A 20,117-nucleotide genomic window follows, 5' to 3' on the forward strand; every position below is an offset into this window, starting at 1 on the left:
CATAATCTGGATTGGCATCCAGACGAGGGGCTCATGTTTATAGTTTGCTGTCGTTTTCTGGAGATTTTCTTGCTGCATTCGCACATGAACTCAATTGGATATTTTCCCGAGATTTGATTAGAGAGCTAGCGGTAAAAGAGTTCCGAAAAATGTCCAGAGCGACATTTTCATTATCAAATTCATCTTTTACTCTCTTGCGTTCGCTGTCACTCTTTGTCATCTTCCTCTCTCATTACAGCACCACATACAGGCCTGGCATGTGTACTACAGCCTTTATACTCATTTTGGGAGGATTCGTGTTAATAAAGACAAAGAACGTCCGGAAACAACACCATGTTCACGCAAACCTTTTTAAAAAGTAGATAAGACACTGAAAACCTTTGCACCACAGAGGTTGAGAAAGCATTTCTGCTGCATTGACAGCACATACTGTAAGGTGAAAGCGTTTACACCTGTTTTTTACATATACAACACATGTTAGGCCAATCTTTCTTCCCCCCCACCTTCCTCCTTTCTCCCATTGAAGCAGGGGATTCAATGTGTCCTCTGATAATCTTTCTTCCTGAAAAATAAAGTAAGTCTGGCTTTCACAGGCCTAATTCCATCAAAGCACTGTGGACTGTAATCTGGTAAACAGGCACAATGGGCATTGATGGAAGGAGAAAGACAGAGAGGGAAACTGAGAGTGGGGGGGTGTATGAGGTGGGGGTGTTGGGGGGGGGGGGGTGGATGGGTGTCTCGCCAACAGAACCAACATCCATCAGAGCAACTGCACTTCCTTCCCGGCCAACAGACGGAGAGCCGACTGTATGTGTTTATCTAAAAGGGCAAGCACGAGTGTGTGCGTTTTCTTGTATCTGTTACCTCTTCGGGACCTTTTGTGGCATAAACACTGACCTTATCAGGACCAGTCGTCCCAAAAACCTGGTCCTAATGAGGCAGAACCTTATTTATGAGAATGAGGAGCTGGTTGAGTTTATGGCTAAGATTTTTTTTAGTCCGTCCAAATGAATGGAGGTCAATGTCGGTGTCCTGAAAAGAATAGCTGAGCAAACCTGTGTGTGTTTGTGCGCACTCAAGGAACTGGAAAAAGTAAAAGAAATTGTGTGTGTGTGTGTGTGTGTTGGCCAGTCTGCCTCGCTCTCTTCCCTAAGGAGGTCAAGCCTCTACAACAAACACCCACATTCTTCCAGTCTAGCTGACCTCATAAATAAGACAAGGAGTCCTACACACACACACACACACACACCACACTTTCCCCCACATTACAGGTGAACATGAAAAGCTTTCAGCGCAAGAGATGACACGCTTTCATGTTTGCAGGAGAAACAAGACTGGAGGCTGAAAGTTGAGGAAAAAACCTGCTCCATGTTATCACTCCCAGCTTCACACACACAGGTTTCCACAACTGCACATTGACTTACAGTCATTTCCTGGAGACTCACTCGAACCTTGACCATAACTATTACTGACCCAATCTTAACTCTGACCCCCTAACCTAAACCTAACCCTGACCTCAGCCCAACTTTAAAACATGTCTTCACCTTTAAAATGTAGTAATTCATGTTATGGGGACTCGATTTTTCTCTCCATGAGGAAGACAAGTCCCCTTAATGTGACTGTGTAAACAGATTTAGGTCCCCACACACACAAACTCAAAGCTTAAAGCTGCAGTACGTAACTTTTGTCAGAGAACATTATTTCACTGCCACGTCCTTCAAAAACTATCAGACCTGACTGAGGGAGCATTTGTGTGTATACAGCAGCAGAGCAAGGTTGGGCGGAGTCAAGAGGGGCTTATACCGTCAAATTCCTGAAAGATAGGGGGGTTTTTGAGCAGTACAATTCACAATTTTTTGTGTTTTTCAGTCGAATTTCAACCCAGTTTGTAATTGTCTAGCTTTACTAGCTCAGCCTCGACATCACTTCCTGTGTGCAGCACCGGAATGTGTCGCTATAGTGAGAAACACGGGAGAGAATCGTGTGGAACTGATAAGACTTAAAATCAACACCGTGTGAAGTCATTTGACAATGGCTTGAATCTAACGGCCATTTCTCTATATTATACAATAATCTTGGTAAGCAAACTAATCTAATCTAATCTGAGGAGAAAGGTTGTTAGATTGTTTTAATCCGATATTACAGTTTACCATAAACTGAAACAATAGTTTTGCATCAAATCTCAACAGAAAATTCAGGTTAATCAAGTAAAGGAAGACTCATTGTAAGTAAATATTTCTTACATGACAGAACTTTGTCCAATTTTGTTTTAGTTTTAGGTTTTTAAGGAACATCACAGTCTGAAAGATGTTAGATTTTAAGGCTAGTTTTAAGAATTCTGGCCAAATGACCCTACCCCCGCAGGCAGATTCATTTTAAATGTGAGAATATGTGTATTATTTCTCGTAGGGCTGTTGCTGCAGTCTGCAGAACTTGACTGTTGAGGTAGAGCGTCGCTTTAACGCTCGCCGTGCACCGCGAGGCCTTTGTTTGTCGTCACCTCACGCCTCTCACTGTTTGACACTCATTACAGGTCATGTGCAATCACAACAGAAACACACAGACGCAGGCAAGAGAAAAAGAAAAAAAAGTGTGAACAGCTGAGCGGCGGCGGCAGCAGCAGCTGCTGCTACTTGACCTCTGTTAACCCCCGGGGTCGTCAGTTCAAGGGTGAGAGGGCAGAGGTCGTGCTCCTTGGCACAGAAGCTAACACGTGAAGTGCAGTCGCAGGAAAAAAGGGATCAAGTAAAACAAGTTGCTGTTTTAACACAAGCTTTCAGAGCCAACTTTTACAGGTTCAGTTTCATAAAGAGATTATGTTTTTGCATAACAGTAATCTGGATATCTTTCAGATTAGGGACTGTTGATGAGAAAAATCAAGACAACAACTAATTTTTTTGGAGTAAAGAGACCAGAAAATATTCACATTTTAGAAGCTGAAATATCTGAAAACACACAAACTGATTAATCGATTGACAAAATAGTTGACGTCATTTAGCTAAAAATTAATAATCCATCAATTGAGTAACTGTTTCAGCCCTGGTTTCATGTAAGACTCTCTTTTAACTGGGAAAACGTACAAAAGGTGCTCACAATAAGTTTTTCAGTGTGAATATCCATTTTCGGAATTAATCCCCAAAAGAGCCAGAACCAAATTTTGTTACACTCCTCATCATTACGTTATATACAGTACATACAATTTAATTTCATTCTATTTTTATTCTAGTTGATTTTTATTCTATGTATATTGTGTGCCTAGCCATCTATCTATCTGTCCAGCGAATCATCTATCTATCTATGCTAGTTAAGAATGATCTATCTAAGCTAGTTAAGAATGATCTATCCAAGCTAGTTAAGAATGATCTATCCAAGCTCGTTAGGAATGATCTATCCAAGCTAGTTAAGAATGATCTATCCAAGCTAGTTAGGACTGATCTATCTAAGCTAGTTAAGAATGATCTATCCAAGCTAGTTAGGACTGATCTATCTAAGCTAGTTAAGAATGATCTATCCAAGCTAGTTATGATTTATCTAAGCTAGTTAGGATCTATCTATCTATCCATCCATCCAAGCTAGTTGGCTAGCAAATTATCTGTCTATCTAAGTTCATATTGCCCAATATCTACACCTGCATATGGAGAATGTAGCATGAATCAAACAGCAGCAGATGCAGCAGACGTGTGTGTGTGTGTTTGTGTGTGTTTGTGTGTGTGTGTGTGTGTGTGTGTGCGGAGGAAGATTTACGAGCCTACAGAAGCAAAACAGCTGTTAGAGAGATGGAGCCCATCAACGACAGGGCGTTAACACATCACAGCTCATATGAGGGCGCTGCAGGGAGCCCACGGCGGCAGCATGGACCTACACACACACACACACGTGCACAGCAGGTCCCCGAACACACACACACACACGCTGCTTCCATGAAACATCAGTGGGCTTCAGGAAGCCCTCTCGTGCTACGGTCAGCGTATGCCTGATAAACACTCACTCATGCACACATTTGCACAGACCCCCCACCACCACCACGATCACCCCCACTTCTCAGCTTTTACTCTAAGCTAAGTTCACCAGATGACTCTCGCATGTTGCGTTAATTCGTGCAGAAAGAAGTGAATTAGTTCCAGAGGAGCGGTCAAATATGGAGAGGGTAGAAAAACAAGAGAGCAGTGGCATGGTTCACCTGCCATACATAAAGAGAGGGTGTGGTTTGACAACGGACTTCCTGTTACACCTGCTTTATCACCTTAAATCGTCTGTATTTGGTTTTGATAAAAGATCTCATCTTTTTAAGATCGCCAACGACACGTTTGCACAAGCGCACTTCGCTTCACCGTAGTTACGCGACGGTTTGTGCTATCGGGGGAAAACGCCAACGGTTTTCTGAAAGCTGAGAAGTTGCACGTCAAAAACCAACGTGTGGTTATTACGGTAATTTCCCTCGCGCCGTTTCAGGAAGCTGGAAAATCAGCGGAGGGGGTGGGAAGAACACCTATCGATAAGTTTCCATCCAGAATTTTTGAGTACCTATTTTACTACTTTAGGACAAACTTTGTCCATTACAGTTGGTCATTTTGTGTATAATGTCTACAACATGGACAAAAACCAAAGACACAAAGTCAAGTGGAAAAGCAGTATTTGGAGCCAAGTAGCAAAAATGAACATCTATTTAAGAGGCAAAATAAGAAGCATTAAGTAAAATTAGTTTGACAAAGTTGTCAATTTTATGAAATGCATTAAAAGTTTGGTAAACTATGATATAGAGAATATTTTCCATAACTCTTCCTCCTCACCTCGCCACGGTTGCAGGGATACGCCCCCGAGTATTTGGACGTGCAGGTGGCCCCGTCCCTTCCCCCGCCCGCCTTCCCCTCCTCCAGCCCGAAGGTGGCGCTGCAGTTGCGGGCGTAGTACTGCAGCATCCTCCACGTCCGGCCAAAGTCCTGCGACCGCTCCAGCGTCATGGCAGCAGGCCTCGGCGACCGGAACACGACGATGAGGTGCGTGAAGTAGAACTCCGTCTCCAGGTCCAGCTGCACCGTCTCCGACTCCGCCCCCTCGGCCGACTGCCACCAGGTGTTCGGGTGGCGGAAGGAGGAGTCCGACATGGCGCCGGCCAGGTGCGACAGCAGCGGCAGGCCGGCGTTGCACTTGGCACACTTGGCAGCGCCACACGCCAGGTTGGCGTTGGGGTCGGCGTACGCACAGTAGAGCTCGGTGCCGTTGTTGCCGCACACGGTCTGCGTGAGGACGCGGCGTCCCAGCGCCAGGTTCCCCATGCGCGGGTTACAGGCCCGGCTCTCGCAGCGCGGAGCCACACCCACACGGAACAGCTCCATCGACAAACCTGAGGGGGGGGGGGGGGGGGGGAAGAGAACGAGACGTTTACTCATGAAACTTGGCAAATATGTGACAACAGAGCGAAAACAAAGAGTGAAAGGTGTGGCAGACGAGACCTCAGCTTAAAGGGTCAGTCCACACAAATCACTCACCTGCCGTGTTTATTTTAACGCAAGCAGACACTTCCTTTGTTTGGCTTTCTGCCCTTATGTAAGAGAGTCATAACTGTCTTCACTTTCACTGGAACTGTTTCCTGTGAGATGAGAGTTTTCCAGTCATAAATCTAATCTGTGCCAGACTAGATACATGTAAACAAAATAAAAGACAAAATTTGGTGCAAAAATGTCAAATTCAATTCAAATTTGAAAGGTTATTCCAAAACAAAAAAGGATAATCTGGAAAACTGTACTTTTTCTTGACAATTTATTTAGTTTTGCCAATTCAGTGGATTCTTTTGTGCAAAAAATGCACCAGATTGCAAAGGTAAAACAGCACAGGAAACATTGACTTAGTTTTTCCAATTCAGTTGATTCTTTTGTGAGAAATGTCTCAAAACTGACAACTAAATCCAAAAGTTCTGGAAGACTAGATGAGTAATATCAATTGAGTAAATTTAGTGCTAAAATGCCAGAATTACACATTTTAAAGACATTTTTGTGAGCAAAGTCTGAGAATTGACAAAGAATTATTCAAGTCTACATACACATAACAATAAATAAGAAAATATTTCCTTGAAAGTATGAGTGAAATTTGTGCCAAATTAGTCCAAAACAAATAAGACAATAGTTGTTTGAGGGATATGTCCAATCAATGACAAAAATCTGTCAATAGATCAAGATTAGATATATCAATTTCAAAGTAGTAAAGGAACCATTTAGACAAAGACAAGTGAGTAAGTTTTGCCTCATAATTTGATTGAATTTGGTGCCAAGTTTTATAGACTCCTTTAGGACAACATTTTGCCATAATCAGTTGATAATTGTGCAAACAATGTTTACAAATTGAAGCAAACCTGAAGACAACAAAGACGTAAATACAAGTCATTTGAGTTCAAATTGCAAGGCAAACTATTTTAGGACAAATAGCAAATAATAGCAAATCACTGAGGTAAACGTTTGTCATCTCAAGTATCAGTCAATTATTAACTGATAAAAATGTCTTTTGTAGGCGATTTCTTCATAGATGAGTGAACAGACGAGCCTGAATCTGAGTGAGTGAGTGAGTGAGTGAGTGAGTGGAGGGTGACTCAGTGTGTGTGTGTGTATGTACACATACATACTGTAAGTCAAGTGATTTACCTTGATCGGAAATGTTGTGCAAAAAGAGGATAATGGAGTCATTATGCACCTGCAGTCACACTGAAGCCAACCAGTGTGGACTCTGACACACACACACACACACACACACACACACACGTAAACGCACACAAACACACCCTGAGGGTCGACGGTGTCATCCTCCTCCTCATCCCAGTGGATTTATGCTCTCATATCAACGACCTCACAGGTAGATTGATATTAAAAAACCTCACAGACCGTATTAATCTGAGGAGATGAAGCCAAATTAGGTAACCGTGCAGATCAGTGAGGAGAAGTTCATGACACCTCTCCACAATCATCGTTCACGCTTGTTCGCCCCAAGTCAATTAGATCACAGGAAGAGATTAAAATTAGGGCCTGCAACTGCAGATTATTGACGTTATCGTGTAATCTGGTGATTGTTTTCTCGATTGTTCGATGACATAGTGGCGGGAGTATGTCAAAGGAGCAAAGAAACCAGAAAATATTCACATTTAAGCAGCTAAAAATCACATTTTGGCCAAAAATACATTCAAACCAAATAATCGATTATCAGCGATTAACTTTGTAATCAATGAATTGATGCAGGTGACATTATTTTGAATTTAGCAACTCATTTGGTAACTACACATGTAGATATCGGCTATTAAAGACTGTAATGATGATCAAAAAAGGTAAATATAATCACTTAATTGTTGCAGCCCTCATTCGAAATGGTGTTATAGCAAATTATTTTCAATTTACTGGACGTTAAATGCACTCAAAGACCACCATGATGGAGCTGACAATCAGAAATAGTGGCAGATTACTTCACTCTTCTCTTATTTATGAATGAATTGTTGTAAAAACTGATGCTATATCTTATCATTTCCAATTCACAGGAAGTTTAAGTCACTTAACCGTAAATAAAAGTCACAATTTCTCAAACCAAAGTTGCTCTAAAGTGAGCAAATGTTCAGATGAATTTAAATATTAAATTATTTGAACGCAAATCTGCTCTTCCAATGGGTAAATATGGGAGTTATAACTTGTAATAACAGGGAGTTGTGTGTGATACACGTGTGTGTAGAACCTCTTGATGCACTTGTTCCTGCAGCAGCAACAGAAATGAAAAAAATAAAGAAATGAACATTGACTGACCTGAAACTGACCACAGGGCCACGCTGATCACAAATAACACCAGCATAGTTCCTGCTCGCAGGGATAATCCAGATTATGAGAAGGAGAAACCTGCAGCAGCTGGAGATGATGATGATGATGATGATTATTATACTGTTAAAAAAAATTGAAAAATAAAGATTTCATCCACTGTGGGAAAAGACAAAAACAGTAGAAAAAGTGCGTAGGTTTCAGATCCAGTGTGGACTTTCTCTTTCACTCAGCTGTGACCCGAGAACCAGGCGGTGAGACGAGAGCGGGAGCAGGGAACAGCATGACGCCGGACGGTGAGTGTTGTCCCGGGGTGAAGGCTCGGCTCGGCTCGGCGCTTCCTCTGCTGCTGCTGCTGCTGTTTGTGGACCTGCAGCGGGTTTCATCTCCCCGCACTGACGCTCTCTCAGGCTCTGTGAGTGTGTGAGCGGAGCTCGGCGGCTTTGAGCGGCGACACAAACTGCAGCTCCGCCTCTAATCCACATTTTTCTGCCACTTAAAGGAACATCACCGTCTGTCTCTGTGTGTGTGTGTGTGTGTGTGTGTGTGAGTGTGCGGGGGCGCGCGACGCCCGCGTTCTGTTTATAACAGCGGGGGTGACGTCACCGCACGAGTCTAGCACATTCTAGTTGTGAAAAACAGATTTTTGACTAGCCACTGTTAGCATTACCAGTAACATTACAGTAATGAAGTATTTGTACTTTGTATTTTTGGTTGTATTTTGGTTGTTATTATGGTTGTATTACAACACTGCATATCCCAAATTTCCAGGTGTTTTAACTGGTAATGCTAAAAATGGCTTGTCAAAAATACGTGCTAAACTGCTAAACAGAATGCGTTTGTAGACATTGTACACAATTATCAACTGAAATGGCAAAAGTAGTCTATAAAATAAGTATAGTATAGTATAATAAGATGATTGTTTGACATTTTCACAAAAACTAAACGGTACCTTGACTACTTGTCTTGCAGTAGCCTTTGAAAATGGTATTTTAGGCAAATTTGCACCAAATTCACTCAATTACGAACCATGCGGTGACCGTGGTTCGTTTCACAGTTAGACCGTCATTCACATAATACTGTTCAATTTTTATACAGTACATGGAAATGTTGCTACCCTGAGTAGAGCAAAGCAGGTGTAAAGTTTACAATGTTCACCGTCTATGTGCAGCGTGTTAGCGACTGACGTGTGCTGCCAAATTTCATGCTAATCCGTTCAGAGCTTGTGAAATATGTTATGTTAAGACACGCGCATTTAAAACCATGGCTCATGTAAACATAATGAATGGTTTCATTTTTCATTTATCAATCACAGTTACATAACTTAGTAATTACTTCAAATGATCTCTTTGGGAATTATATCAATAAAGGAATTTTGAATCCCCAAAGAGCCTCGTGCGACGAGGAGATTATGAGTAAAACTGGCCTCGGGACACAAACGTGTAGAAAACTCCTCACTGCTCCTGCACAGGAGCCACTCTGTGTGTCTCTGTGGTCGTTTTATGTCTCTCTGTGGTCAATTTATGTGTCTCTGTGGTTAATGCATGTGTCTTTGTGGTCAATTCATGTGTCATTATGGTTGTTTTGTGCCTCTATATAGTTGTGTGTCTCTTTGTAGTTGTTTTGTATCTTTTTACTTTTTAAAGTTTCTTTGTAGTTGTTTAATGTCTCTTAGTAGTTGTTTAGTCTCTTTTTGAAGCTGTGTTATGTATCTTGGTGGCTGTTTTGTGTATTTTATTGTCCCTTTGTAGTTGTTTAATGTCCCTGTGTAGTTGTTTAATGTCTCTTTGTAGTTGTTTTGTGTCTTTTTGTGGTTTATTGTCTCTTTGTAGTTGTTTTATCTCTTTGTAGTTGTTCAATGTCTTTTTGTAGATGTGTTGTGTATCTTTGTAGTTGTTTTATCTCTCTTTGAGATAATTTTATGTCTCTTTGTAGTTGCGATAATTTAAATAATTATATATCTCTTTGCAGTTGTTTTTTGTCTCTGTAGTTGTTTTATGTAATTTAGTGGTTCCATGTTCATTTGAGATAATTTGATGTCTTTTTATAGATGTTAAATGTCTCTTTGATAGAATTGTAAGACTCTTTGTGATGCTTTTTGGCTGTTTGTGTCTCTGTGGTCTTTTTACGCCTCATTGCTGTTGTTTTATTGGTAGTTTTACACATCGTTATAGTAATTTTTTGCCTCTTTGTGGTTGTTGTGTGTTGCTGTTTGGTTGCTTACACCCCTGGGTGCTGCTCTACCCTCCTCTAATCACTCTCTCACTCACACATCATCATCATCATCATTATCGCCATTATCATCGTGCCATAACTGATAGACATGTTGAGTGACTGACTGATAGATTGGTTAATTACACGGAGTGCAACACAAAAGCAGAGAGAGAAAAAAATGGGCTAAATGATGTAAGGACACAAGTATTTCAGACATGCAGAGAAATTGTCTGTGCAATTTCAGAGGAATTTAGCGAAAGACTGCAGCATTTTACTGTAGGAAGTCAAATGTTAGTTTTATTCAAAGTATCAGGTTCAAACTTGTCCAGTGCTTTAGTAACAGTTGGCTGCTTCAACACAGAAAAATGATAGACATCTCCAGACTGCTATTACCTGAGCGAAATAGCTGTCCAGACAGAGACAGAGAGAGTGCAGCCCAGATATGACACTCATTTCACTTTAAATCACTTTTTATAAGAGCAGGCCAGACTTTTCAATCCCTGAAGAGTGAAATAATACAAATAATAGACGTAAAACAAGGTCATTTCAACCATCTGAACCAATCAAACACTGATTTGTTTAAATTATTCTCACTTTTTAAGAACTTCTTCATGTTTGTAGCATCTGCCTGAAGCTGATTATATGAAGAAATGACAGGAACACAGTTACACTCAAGGAATGAACTACATTCAGTATAGTAGAATAACCCAAGTAAAGCAATATCACTCCTTTTTAAGTTAAAATGTGTGTTTTTTGTGCTTATTTTTCTATTGAATATATATACTTCTCATTCAGAATTATAAAAAATGATACCAAAACGAGAAAAAGAACCACAAGTGTGAACATAACATACATGAAACAACTTAGATCCTATTATATTTGCTTGATACACACATTTACTGTAATTTTATTGTCTCTTTTTATATTTTTTTTAAATAAACATACATGCAATGAGGTATTAAAAGACATTTATGTTCCCTCTATATTTGTACCCGTATATTTTCTGTTTTTAGAAAATTTACTTTGATATACTGTATATTTACTTAAATATGAATAGTTTATATATTAAACTATTGAGATATTATTCTTCATACTATATAGTTTATGTTTCTATTTTACACTTTATAAAAAACTTTTAACTCTAACTGTATCTAGATACAATCTACTATAATTGGATGAGTTGGAAGTGACCACTAGGTGGAAGTGTGTAGAAACACGGACACTCCTTTAGGGGGTCACACAGTTGTAGTACTTCCGGTTTGGCGGTAAAGCGTGTTCTGGTTATTCCTCGAACGCTAACGTTTCTCTGACGAAAGGAAGTCAAACATCTAACTTAGAATTTGTCGTACTTACTTGAATTCAACAGAAAATGGTGCGTATTTGTGACTAGACCCCGTTAACATGTCCGTAGATTCTTAGAGAGGTTGTTTCTGTGTCTGTTGTGCTTTGTCATCAGCCTTTCTTTTGAGCTAGTTAGCATTAGCCCTGTTAGCTTTTCATTCAAAGCTCCGACTGAATTAATTCAGCCGTAAACATTAAGCTCACAATGTTTAGCTTTTCGGTATTTTAATGGACAATATTGACAATGTGTATAAATATAATATTTTTTTACACCGTGTTTTGGAGTTTGGTCCGCCGAGAGATGAACGCTACAACAAACCTCGGCGTAGAATCGTTTAATTTAGCGTGTATGAACGAATGGGTCTAGAAGCCCACATTATGTTCAAAATACCTCGCTCCAATTAAGTTATTGTTGTTTTGTTTGAGCCGAATATACACAGTTTGCGTGTTTGTGCTGCACATAGTGTAAAACGGAAACCTCACTGTGAACAAAATAAAAACGGTGTAAATGTGTTCTGCAACCGGATTTTAGACTACAACAGAATTCCATTTTATAATTGTGTAAACTTGGTTATTATGTTTTAGAGCTGCAACTAACAGTTATTTTCATAATTGATTAATCTGTCAAATTTAGGATTAATCGAGTAATCGTTGGTCCAAGGAATTTTTTTTGTCCACAAACCTAAATGATTAATTTTAAAACGATTTCTTTGTAATATGGAGCAAAGAAAACCAGAAAATGTCAATGTTTGACATGACTGACATTTCACCCATTTGTAAACTGATGTTCTGTCAAAATTACTTTGGAGACATAATTTGAAGCAGACAAAAGTACGTAAGTGTGTAAAATTTGTTTGTTCTTCCTCCTCTGTAGAGTTTACCTCTCAACCCAAAGCCTTTCCTGAACGGTCTCACAGGAAAACCAGTGATGGTGAAGCTGAAGTGGGGGATGGAGTATAAAGGCTACCTGGTGTCTGTGGATGGATACATGAATATGCAGGTTCGTTCAACCCCTTCACTTCCAGACAGCAGCTTGAATGTCTTATCACAAACATGTTGATTTTGACATTTAAACATTATTTATTATTATCTACAGAAAATCTATCAACATTCAACATGTTGTCAGAGAGACGATGCTGCTGCTCTTCTAAAACTACTTAGTTAAAGTGACAAACATTAGGTTTGTTCTCAAGAATGTTCCCTCTTTGTTAGAGATTATTTCACATATTGGTACTTTACTTTTACACCCACTTCAAATGTTCTATATGTGGTTTATTTAAGTTGCAGAAAAGTAGAGATTACTTTTCCCGCAAACAAGATAAAACATCAGTGTGTGAGAAAAGTGAACTGACACGGAAATTTTACACGTATGAAACTTCAACAAGTAAGTGTAGATTATATTAGACTAATGTAGATTTGACGATATTAGATTATATTACACTAGATATATTAGGTAATATATTTAATCTGCCGTGCCGATAATTATGGTTGATTATTATATAATGTATCAATTATTTTCTCAAGTAATCGAGTTCTTGTTCGGCTCAGAAAATGTTGAAAAATCTTGTGTGTTTCCCCAAGCTGGAAATGACGATGTTTTCAAATGTCTTGTTTTGTTCCCAAACCAAAATGATTCAGTTTTAATGCTTTCTTTGTTATACAGAGCAAAAAATACCCAGAAAATATTCACATTTAAGAAACTGAAAAATCAGGAAACTTGTTTCAATTCAAAAAAGTTACAATATTGTGTATCCCTAACGGAAAGGTAGTGAGTCACAGTCACATATATAGACGTCGTCTACAAACAGCCTGAGCACCATCTTCTGTGCTATATTTCAAAAAATAAGTCTAAAACAATGAAAGAGTTGAAATGGTGTTCAGATCCAGAAACTTGCAAAAAGTCATACGTTTTAGAAATGAGGTATAAAGAATCATTAGATGTGAGGAAACCTAACAACTGCCATCGTTTTGTGATTATTCAGAAACATTTCAAATACAGAATTGTGCTGATTGTGTAACATCCACTCTACGTTTCCATGGCAGCTGGCAAACACGGAAGAATACGTGGACGGAGCGTTGGCAGGTCACCTCGGCGAAGTCCTCATCAGGTTTGTTCTCATCTCTGCATCATTTATTTCACTGACACCAGCAGTCAAGTGGAGCTTATTCCATCAATAACGTGCGTCTCTTAATTAACTTTTCTGCTCTGCAGCAGTGGTCGTAACAAAGCGCATGAAAGAATATCTTTGAAAAGAGTTGTTGCCAAAGAAGATTTAACACAAAACGAGTCCAGATTCGCAGCAGCAGCGTCGTGAAATTTAGATCGTAATCTGAGACGTTTTTTTGGCCAAAACAAAAAACAACAGGAGCTTAATTTTCACCCCCCGAGCAACAAATCGTGTTAAATCGTAATTACGGTTTTATTCTTCAAAAATACCGGTGTCATTGATTGACGCGCCATTGTTTCCCCGTCACAGGTGTAATAACGTTCTGTACATCAGAGGAGTAGAAGAAGAGGAGGAGGACGGAGAGATGAGGGAGTGACGGCGCCGTCTGACCGTGTTTGTGTTTTCACCATGTGAAACAAATGATCGTCCGTGGGCGGGGCAGGGAGGCTGGGAGGGGGGTGGAGTTTTCTTTTCACGTTGTTTTTGCTTTTCTTTTTTTTTTCTTTTTTTTTACTGTATATGAGACCAATTTTAAGTTGTGACATTATGATACAGACACAATAAAGTGATTCTTGTCCTCTTTCTTAAACCTGTTTTTCTAACATTGTGTCTCATTTTGTCTCGTCATTAAACTGAACTCATCCTGCAACTTATGATTTTTTTTTATTTATTGTTCGAATTTCTTTGCTTCTAGCTGTTTAAAACATTGAGAAAAACTTCAGGTCCAGTTGCAACTGACTCTGTTTTACAATATAATACAATACATTTTACTTTCAGATTTTTCTATCCTCACAAAAGAGATTTTTTTTCACTTATTTCTCATTGTACTTATTTTTTTATTTATTCTACTACTAAACGTGTGACGTGCATATTTAAACAATTTAGTTTAGATACTTTTAATGTGATATAAAAGGGTTTTTGTGTACATTTCCAGTTCAACATTAGAAGCGAGTCTGAAAACACTGTAAAAACACAAATTGTTGCAAAATCTAGTAAACAAGAGACACATTGGCTGTTTTCTGTATTTAAAGGTTCTTAATGTGTTGTTTTTACAGTGTTTTCAGTCTGAAGTTATGCTATTTGGATAATAAGTAGCTGCCTCTGTGTTTATTTAAAAAATACTCACTAAACACTAGTCTGAAAACACTAAAAAGTAAGACACTTTTCAGTAATTACTAGTGTTTTTACAGTGTTTTCAGGTGTAAGTGACGCATCTTGGATGTTAAGTGTAAAATATTGATATAAATTTGTGTTATAATTTAAATGAGCACTTTGGACGTACATAGTTAATAGTTAAGTGATTTGTCTCTGACAGAAGCTCTGCCCTCTCTCTGTACTTTAAACTCTGCTCTCTTTAACAAATATTTGACTTTGTTCAAAAACACTCACTCTGACAGAGTAGTTTCCGCTGCTGTGAGTGAGTGAAATAAAAAGTAGAGATGGCCAGCAGTTACAGACTCCTAGTGAAAAATGCTCAGCAGGTGGTTTTAATCTGCAGCGGCGGACAGAAATATCTGACCGGACACGAGCTACAGAGTCTGAGTGTGATTGAAAACGGCAGCGTCGTCATCGGAGGGTAAGTTTGTTAAAAGTTACTTTATTAGATTTAAGAGAAAATGATTAAATGTTAGTGTAACTTTGTCTTGTATGTGCACAAGAAGTTCATTATTCATTTGAGTCTCTAATTGAAAGTGTTTTTCATGTAAATGAATAAAAATGTAATGAAACTTGGTAAAATTGAGTTTTTAAAGCTTTTATTTCACTTCAAATGAGGCTCTCTGGTGACCCCTAGTGACTAAATTGGCTCGTTACATTTTTTTCATTTTTTTAAACTTGGGGTTCTTTTACAATTATTAACACTTTCACGGTACAATAAAAGATTAATCAGAATAAATGCGCAGTTAATCAGTCAGTCGTGCTAATAAAAACAACTTTTAAAGGGGCAGTGTGTAAAGTCTAGGTGAAATTATGCATAAATAAAATAAATTTAAATTAAAAATTCTGTTCTAAATTTGAGTTTACAATCACCTTGAGTTTACAATCACAAGGCTAACAGTGATCTCCAACAGGAGAAATGTTTCTCCAGCCAGTAAATGATGCTAGATTTCACACACTGTACCTTTAAATGATCTCTACACCTGTGTATTTTAGCATTTTGTCAACAATCTCGGTCTTAAATCGTCGTAACTTTGGCTTAAGTTTTGTAATCACATGTTCATTGGCCATTTTAGGAATTTTCAGTCTGAGCTTCACCATGTGTTTGTTTTACAGTTATAGTTGCTTTATTTATTTATTTATTTATTTACTTTCTTCATGCAGTGATGGGCTGATCAAAGCTGTGGGACCTGCAGAAACCATCGCAGCTCGGTTTTCCGAGGCGACGTTCGACAAAGTCATCGACGCGTCGGGAATGTGCGTCCTGCCCGGTGAGCATCTCGGAATTTCCGACCCCAAAATGGCTGCCTGATGACTGACACATTTACCGCTAATAGCACTTCTGTCGTATGTCTTTGACGGTAAATCAGTCGTACGTGTTTCCATAAGCCACCATCTTGTAGCAGTGGCTCTACGGTTTGTTATTCTCTCTCATGTAGGACGTAAACTAACCGTTCATTTCATAACTGATTATTTTCATAATCCAGTATTTTGGTCCAGAAAACCTCAAAATAATGACCTTTTTTTTCAAATATCTCAATGATTTCTCTGTTAAAGGGAAGAAAGAAGTCAGAAAATAGAGCTTATTTGAATGATTTAACTTCAAACTCAAATAGTTGATGAATAGTTTGCCCCATTTTATGACTTAATAAATAAAAATTTGACTTAAATAACTTTCTTGTAAAGCAGGGGTTTCCAAACTTTGTTTAAACGAGAGCCATATTTGATAATGTGAAGATTTCTGAGTCCTTTTTTCTCCTTTTGTTTAGCAGTAACAATTACATACATGCCTTTCTTTCCACATCTGGAGTCAAATAACAAATGTCCGTCCCTGGCCATAAATAATACATTATAAAACCGAAGCTGCGGGCCGCATATCGTCTCATAGCCATAGTTTGTACACCCCTGCTTTAAAGGTCCAGTGTGAAGCTGCTCATTTTCATACAAACTTTTGCTCCGACTGTGAAACAACGTCAAAGCAACACCAGCTCTGCGGAAACTGAACAGAAGTTGATGGTTTTCTTGTTGTTCCAGGTTTGGTCGACGCCCACACTCATCCAGTCTGGGCTGGAGACAGAGTGCACGAGTTTGCAATGAAGGTAAATCAATCAGCAAACACTATTATTCACTCATTTTTAGTATAGTTTTCCCTCTGACGCTTTGTCCTCTTCCATGACTCTGCTCAGCTGGCAGGAGCCTCCTACATGGACGTCCACCGCGCCGGCGGCGGCATCCACTTCACCGTGGAGCACACCCGAGCAGCGGCGGCCTCCGACCTCCTGACCTCTCTGAGGAGCCGGCTGGTGCGGATGCAGCGGGCGGGGACGACGCTGGTGGAGTGCAAGAGCGGCTACGGCCTGGAGCTGCACGCCGAGCTCAAGATGCTGCTGGTGATCGAGGAGGCCGGACGCAGTCTGCCCATCAACATCTCCTCCACCTTCTGTGGAGCACACGCGGTGCCCAGGTACGACACCGCCTTCACTTAAATGTATTTATTTAACCTTTATTCAGAGGTTTTTTTTCTCCTCGTTGTTGAATTCAGAGGGAAGACGGAGGCAGAAGCTACAGAGGACGTCCTGCAGGTGCAGCTGCCGCTGCTGAAGGAGCAAATGTCCGCCGGGAACCTGAAGGTGGACAACATCGACGTGTTCTGTGAGCGCGGCGTGTTCGACGTGGCGTCCACTCGCTCCATCCTGCGGGCGGGGAAAGACATGGGCCTCAACATCAACTTCCACGGCGACGAGCTTCACCCGATGAACGCCGCGCAGGTTCTTATGTTCACCAGAGTTTACCGTTTTCTGCTGATCTTCACTGCGACGCAGTTTGAATTTGTTGGTTCGTCCTTATCTTGTGATTGCGATATCTCGGGAACTTCTCAAGGGATTTTTCTCAAATTTGGTACAAATGTTCACCTTCATTGGAGGATGAGATATCTACATTTTGGTGGTTATCACTCAAACCTAAATCTCACTGTGACCGCAGGAACATCTCATCTCAAGCCTTTCAAATTTGGTGCAAACTCTTTCACTGAAGTGGGCCAAAGGTGAAAGGTCAATGTGGCCTCACAACATGCTTTTACCCCCTTTTAAAATTCACTTTTTAAGTCAAAAACAACAAAATCTCTTTGATTAGATACTTTTTTAAATCCCAAAATGGTGTATTTTGAACTTCAACCTTATTTTCTAATGTTTTAAAATTGTACTCATAAGTAGCAAAGAAAAATAAGGCTGTAACCAATGATTGTTTTGATAAACGGTGATAAACCGTTGCTTTTCTGCGCCTAAAACTGTTCAAAAATAATGATTTTATTCAAACCCATAAAATAATTGGACATAAAACCAAAAAAAGTATATTTGTATCGTTTCGCTTTTATTCGTAGAGGTTTTCAGGCAGTAGCAGAATAATCCTGTTAATCTGAGATTATGTATGTTTCGTGTTGTGCAGTTGGGAGCAGAGCTTGGAGCTTTAGCCGTCAGTCACCTGGAGGAAGTGAGCGACGAAGGAATCGCTGCCATGGCCGAAGCAAAGACCGCCGCAGTTCTTTTGCCCACGACGGCCTACATCCTCAGGTGTTCACACACACACACACACACACGCACACGCACACAGATTACACAGATTATTACAGGTGTGTAATAATTATTACACACTATTATTATTACAGGTGTGTAATAATCTATGTGTGTGTGTGTGTTCAGGCTGCCTCAGCCTCGGGCCAGAGACATGTTGGAGGCCGGAGTGATCGTCGCCCTCGGCAGCGACTTCAACCCCAACGCTTACTGCTGCTCCATGGTGAGTGAGTGCAGCCTGAGAGGTCAAAGGTCAAATGTCTCCTCCCACTGTGTCTCTCTCTCAAAGTGGAGGAAGGAAACAAATTCCACATTTGAACAGGGTGTGTGTTGTGTTCCATCAATGCGGCGTATTTAATTACCCACAATCCTTAGGTAATTATTAAAAACAACAAATGAAAAACAACAGACGTATATTATATTTGCTTAAAATCAGTTTTGAGAAAAAGTTTTTCTGAATTAATGAGATTTTTTTTCTAGCTCTGAATTTATATAAAAAAAAATAACTCTTCCCTCATCCTCAGCCGATCGTGATGCACCTGGCCTGTGTCAACATGAAGATGTCCATGACTGAAGCTCTGGCCGCCGCCACCATCAACGCCGCCTACGCCCTCGGCCGCTCGCACACACACGGCTCGCTGGAGGTCGACAAACACGGCGACCTGCTGCTCCTCAACGCCACGCGGTACAAACATCCCTTTATTTGTGTTTATACTGTTGTTGTTGTTGTTTTTAATTGTTTTAAACCATCACACGCTGCAGGAATGAATAACCATGAGAAATAAGGTACCTTTTTTAAGCTGATAATGTACAGAAATTGGTTATATTCATTTATATATGAAAATGGCGCCTCCCTAGTGGCAGCACCTCATGCTTTTTTTCTTATAAATCTTTAATACAGTGTAATATTGTATCTTTTGGAACCGACATCTCTCTGTAAACACATTTATCCGCGCGACGACCTGACAAGCTTCTCGTCCGTTCCTCTGCAGGTGGGAACATCTCATCTACCAGCTGGGTGGACACCAGGAGCTCGTCCGCTACGTCGTCGTCATGGGCAACGTCGTCTACGACAACGACAAGACTCTGGACTTGTAATCGCACGCACGTGAAAGTCCTGCTGACTTGTTTTTTTAAATCAGAGAAGGTAAAAAAAAAAAATGTATCAACACAGAGATGATTCCCGTCCCAGTCCCTACACGAATATGTATTTATGTCTTAAAGACTCAAAGGGAAACATGACTTTAATTAAAATGACAGGAAGTAGCCGCACAGAACCAAAACAGTGAATTAAGTTTTTATCCTGAGCTGAACTGAGCAGCTGTTGACTGTGATGTATGTTTTAAACACTTCAAAAACAGGGTTAGCATGTACTGTGTTTTAAACTGAGGTCAATGAATCTGAGTTACTGTATCGACAGAGTTCACCAACGTTGATGTTTTTCATATTAAAGTAAAATAAAATAAATTCTCTTGAATTCCACGTCCCGCCTTCAAATTCTATTCAAAATGAATTCAAAACCTATCAAGTATCAGGATAATTGTTATTATTTTTTAGTCCTACATTTAGTCCTAAAAATTTAAAAATGTTGTGTTTTAGACGCTTTTTAAGAATCAGAATTTACACTTTAATTGTCCCGCCACTCTTTGTCCAGTATCTAAAGTTTAGTAGGAAGAAGAATTTCCCTTTCACATCCGACTGTGATCAAATCAAAATCTATTGATCAGACTCCAAAGAAAAGGCAGATAAAGGAAAAACCGCTGAGTGACTTTCTTCTTTCTTTGTCTTTTATTGAACACGTTAAAAACAACACAATGCTTGTTTCAGCTAAAGCCGGGTTCACACCACACGAAGTTCAGAGTCCGAGGTTCAGATCGCAGATCGCT

The 20,117-nt window shown here is 39.8% G+C and overlaps 3 protein-coding genes across 3 annotated transcripts in view; 2 read left to right on the forward strand and 1 right to left on the reverse strand.

Moving 5' to 3' along the window:
* The window catches only part of ntn4 (netrin 4), a 29,817-nt gene extending 21,544 nt beyond the window's left edge, over positions 1-8,273 (reverse strand). The window contains exons 1-2 of the mRNA XM_058624823.1: positions 7,776-8,273; positions 4,791-5,344 (exon numbers count right to left, since the gene is read on the reverse strand). Coding sequence (XP_058480806.1) covers positions 4,791-5,344; positions 7,776-7,821 — 600 coding nt within the window. The 5' untranslated portion in view covers positions 7,822-8,273. The remainder of the gene's footprint in view (positions 1-4,790; positions 5,345-7,775) is intronic.
* Positions 8,274-11,243: 2,970 nt separating this feature from the next.
* Positions 11,244-14,156, forward strand: snrpf (small nuclear ribonucleoprotein polypeptide F). Its single transcript, XM_058624843.1, has 4 exons — positions 11,244-11,370; positions 12,214-12,339; positions 13,383-13,447; positions 13,817-14,156. Exons 1-4 carry the CDS (start codon positions 11,368-11,370, stop codon positions 13,881-13,883), a joined length of 261 nt encoding a protein of 86 aa, XP_058480826.1. The 5' UTR covers positions 11,244-11,367; the 3' UTR covers positions 13,884-14,156.
* Positions 14,157-14,858: 702 nt separating this feature from the next.
* On the forward strand, positions 14,859-19,713 carry amdhd1 (amidohydrolase domain containing 1). The gene is made up of 9 exons (XM_058624836.1): positions 14,859-15,083; positions 15,827-15,933; positions 16,697-16,761; positions 16,849-17,126; positions 17,205-17,430; positions 18,107-18,231; positions 18,361-18,454; positions 18,756-18,916; positions 19,224-19,713. Exons 1-9 carry the CDS (start codon positions 14,947-14,949, stop codon positions 19,327-19,329), a joined length of 1,299 nt encoding a protein of 432 aa, XP_058480819.1. The 5' UTR covers positions 14,859-14,946; the 3' UTR covers positions 19,330-19,713.
* The last annotated feature ends 404 nt before the right edge of the window (positions 19,714-20,117 follow it).

This window comes from Solea solea, chromosome 3 (genome assembly GCF_958295425.1).
Source record: "Solea solea chromosome 3, fSolSol10.1, whole genome shotgun sequence".
NCBI classification, from domain to species: Eukaryota; Metazoa; Chordata; class Actinopteri; order Pleuronectiformes; family Soleidae; genus Solea; species Solea solea.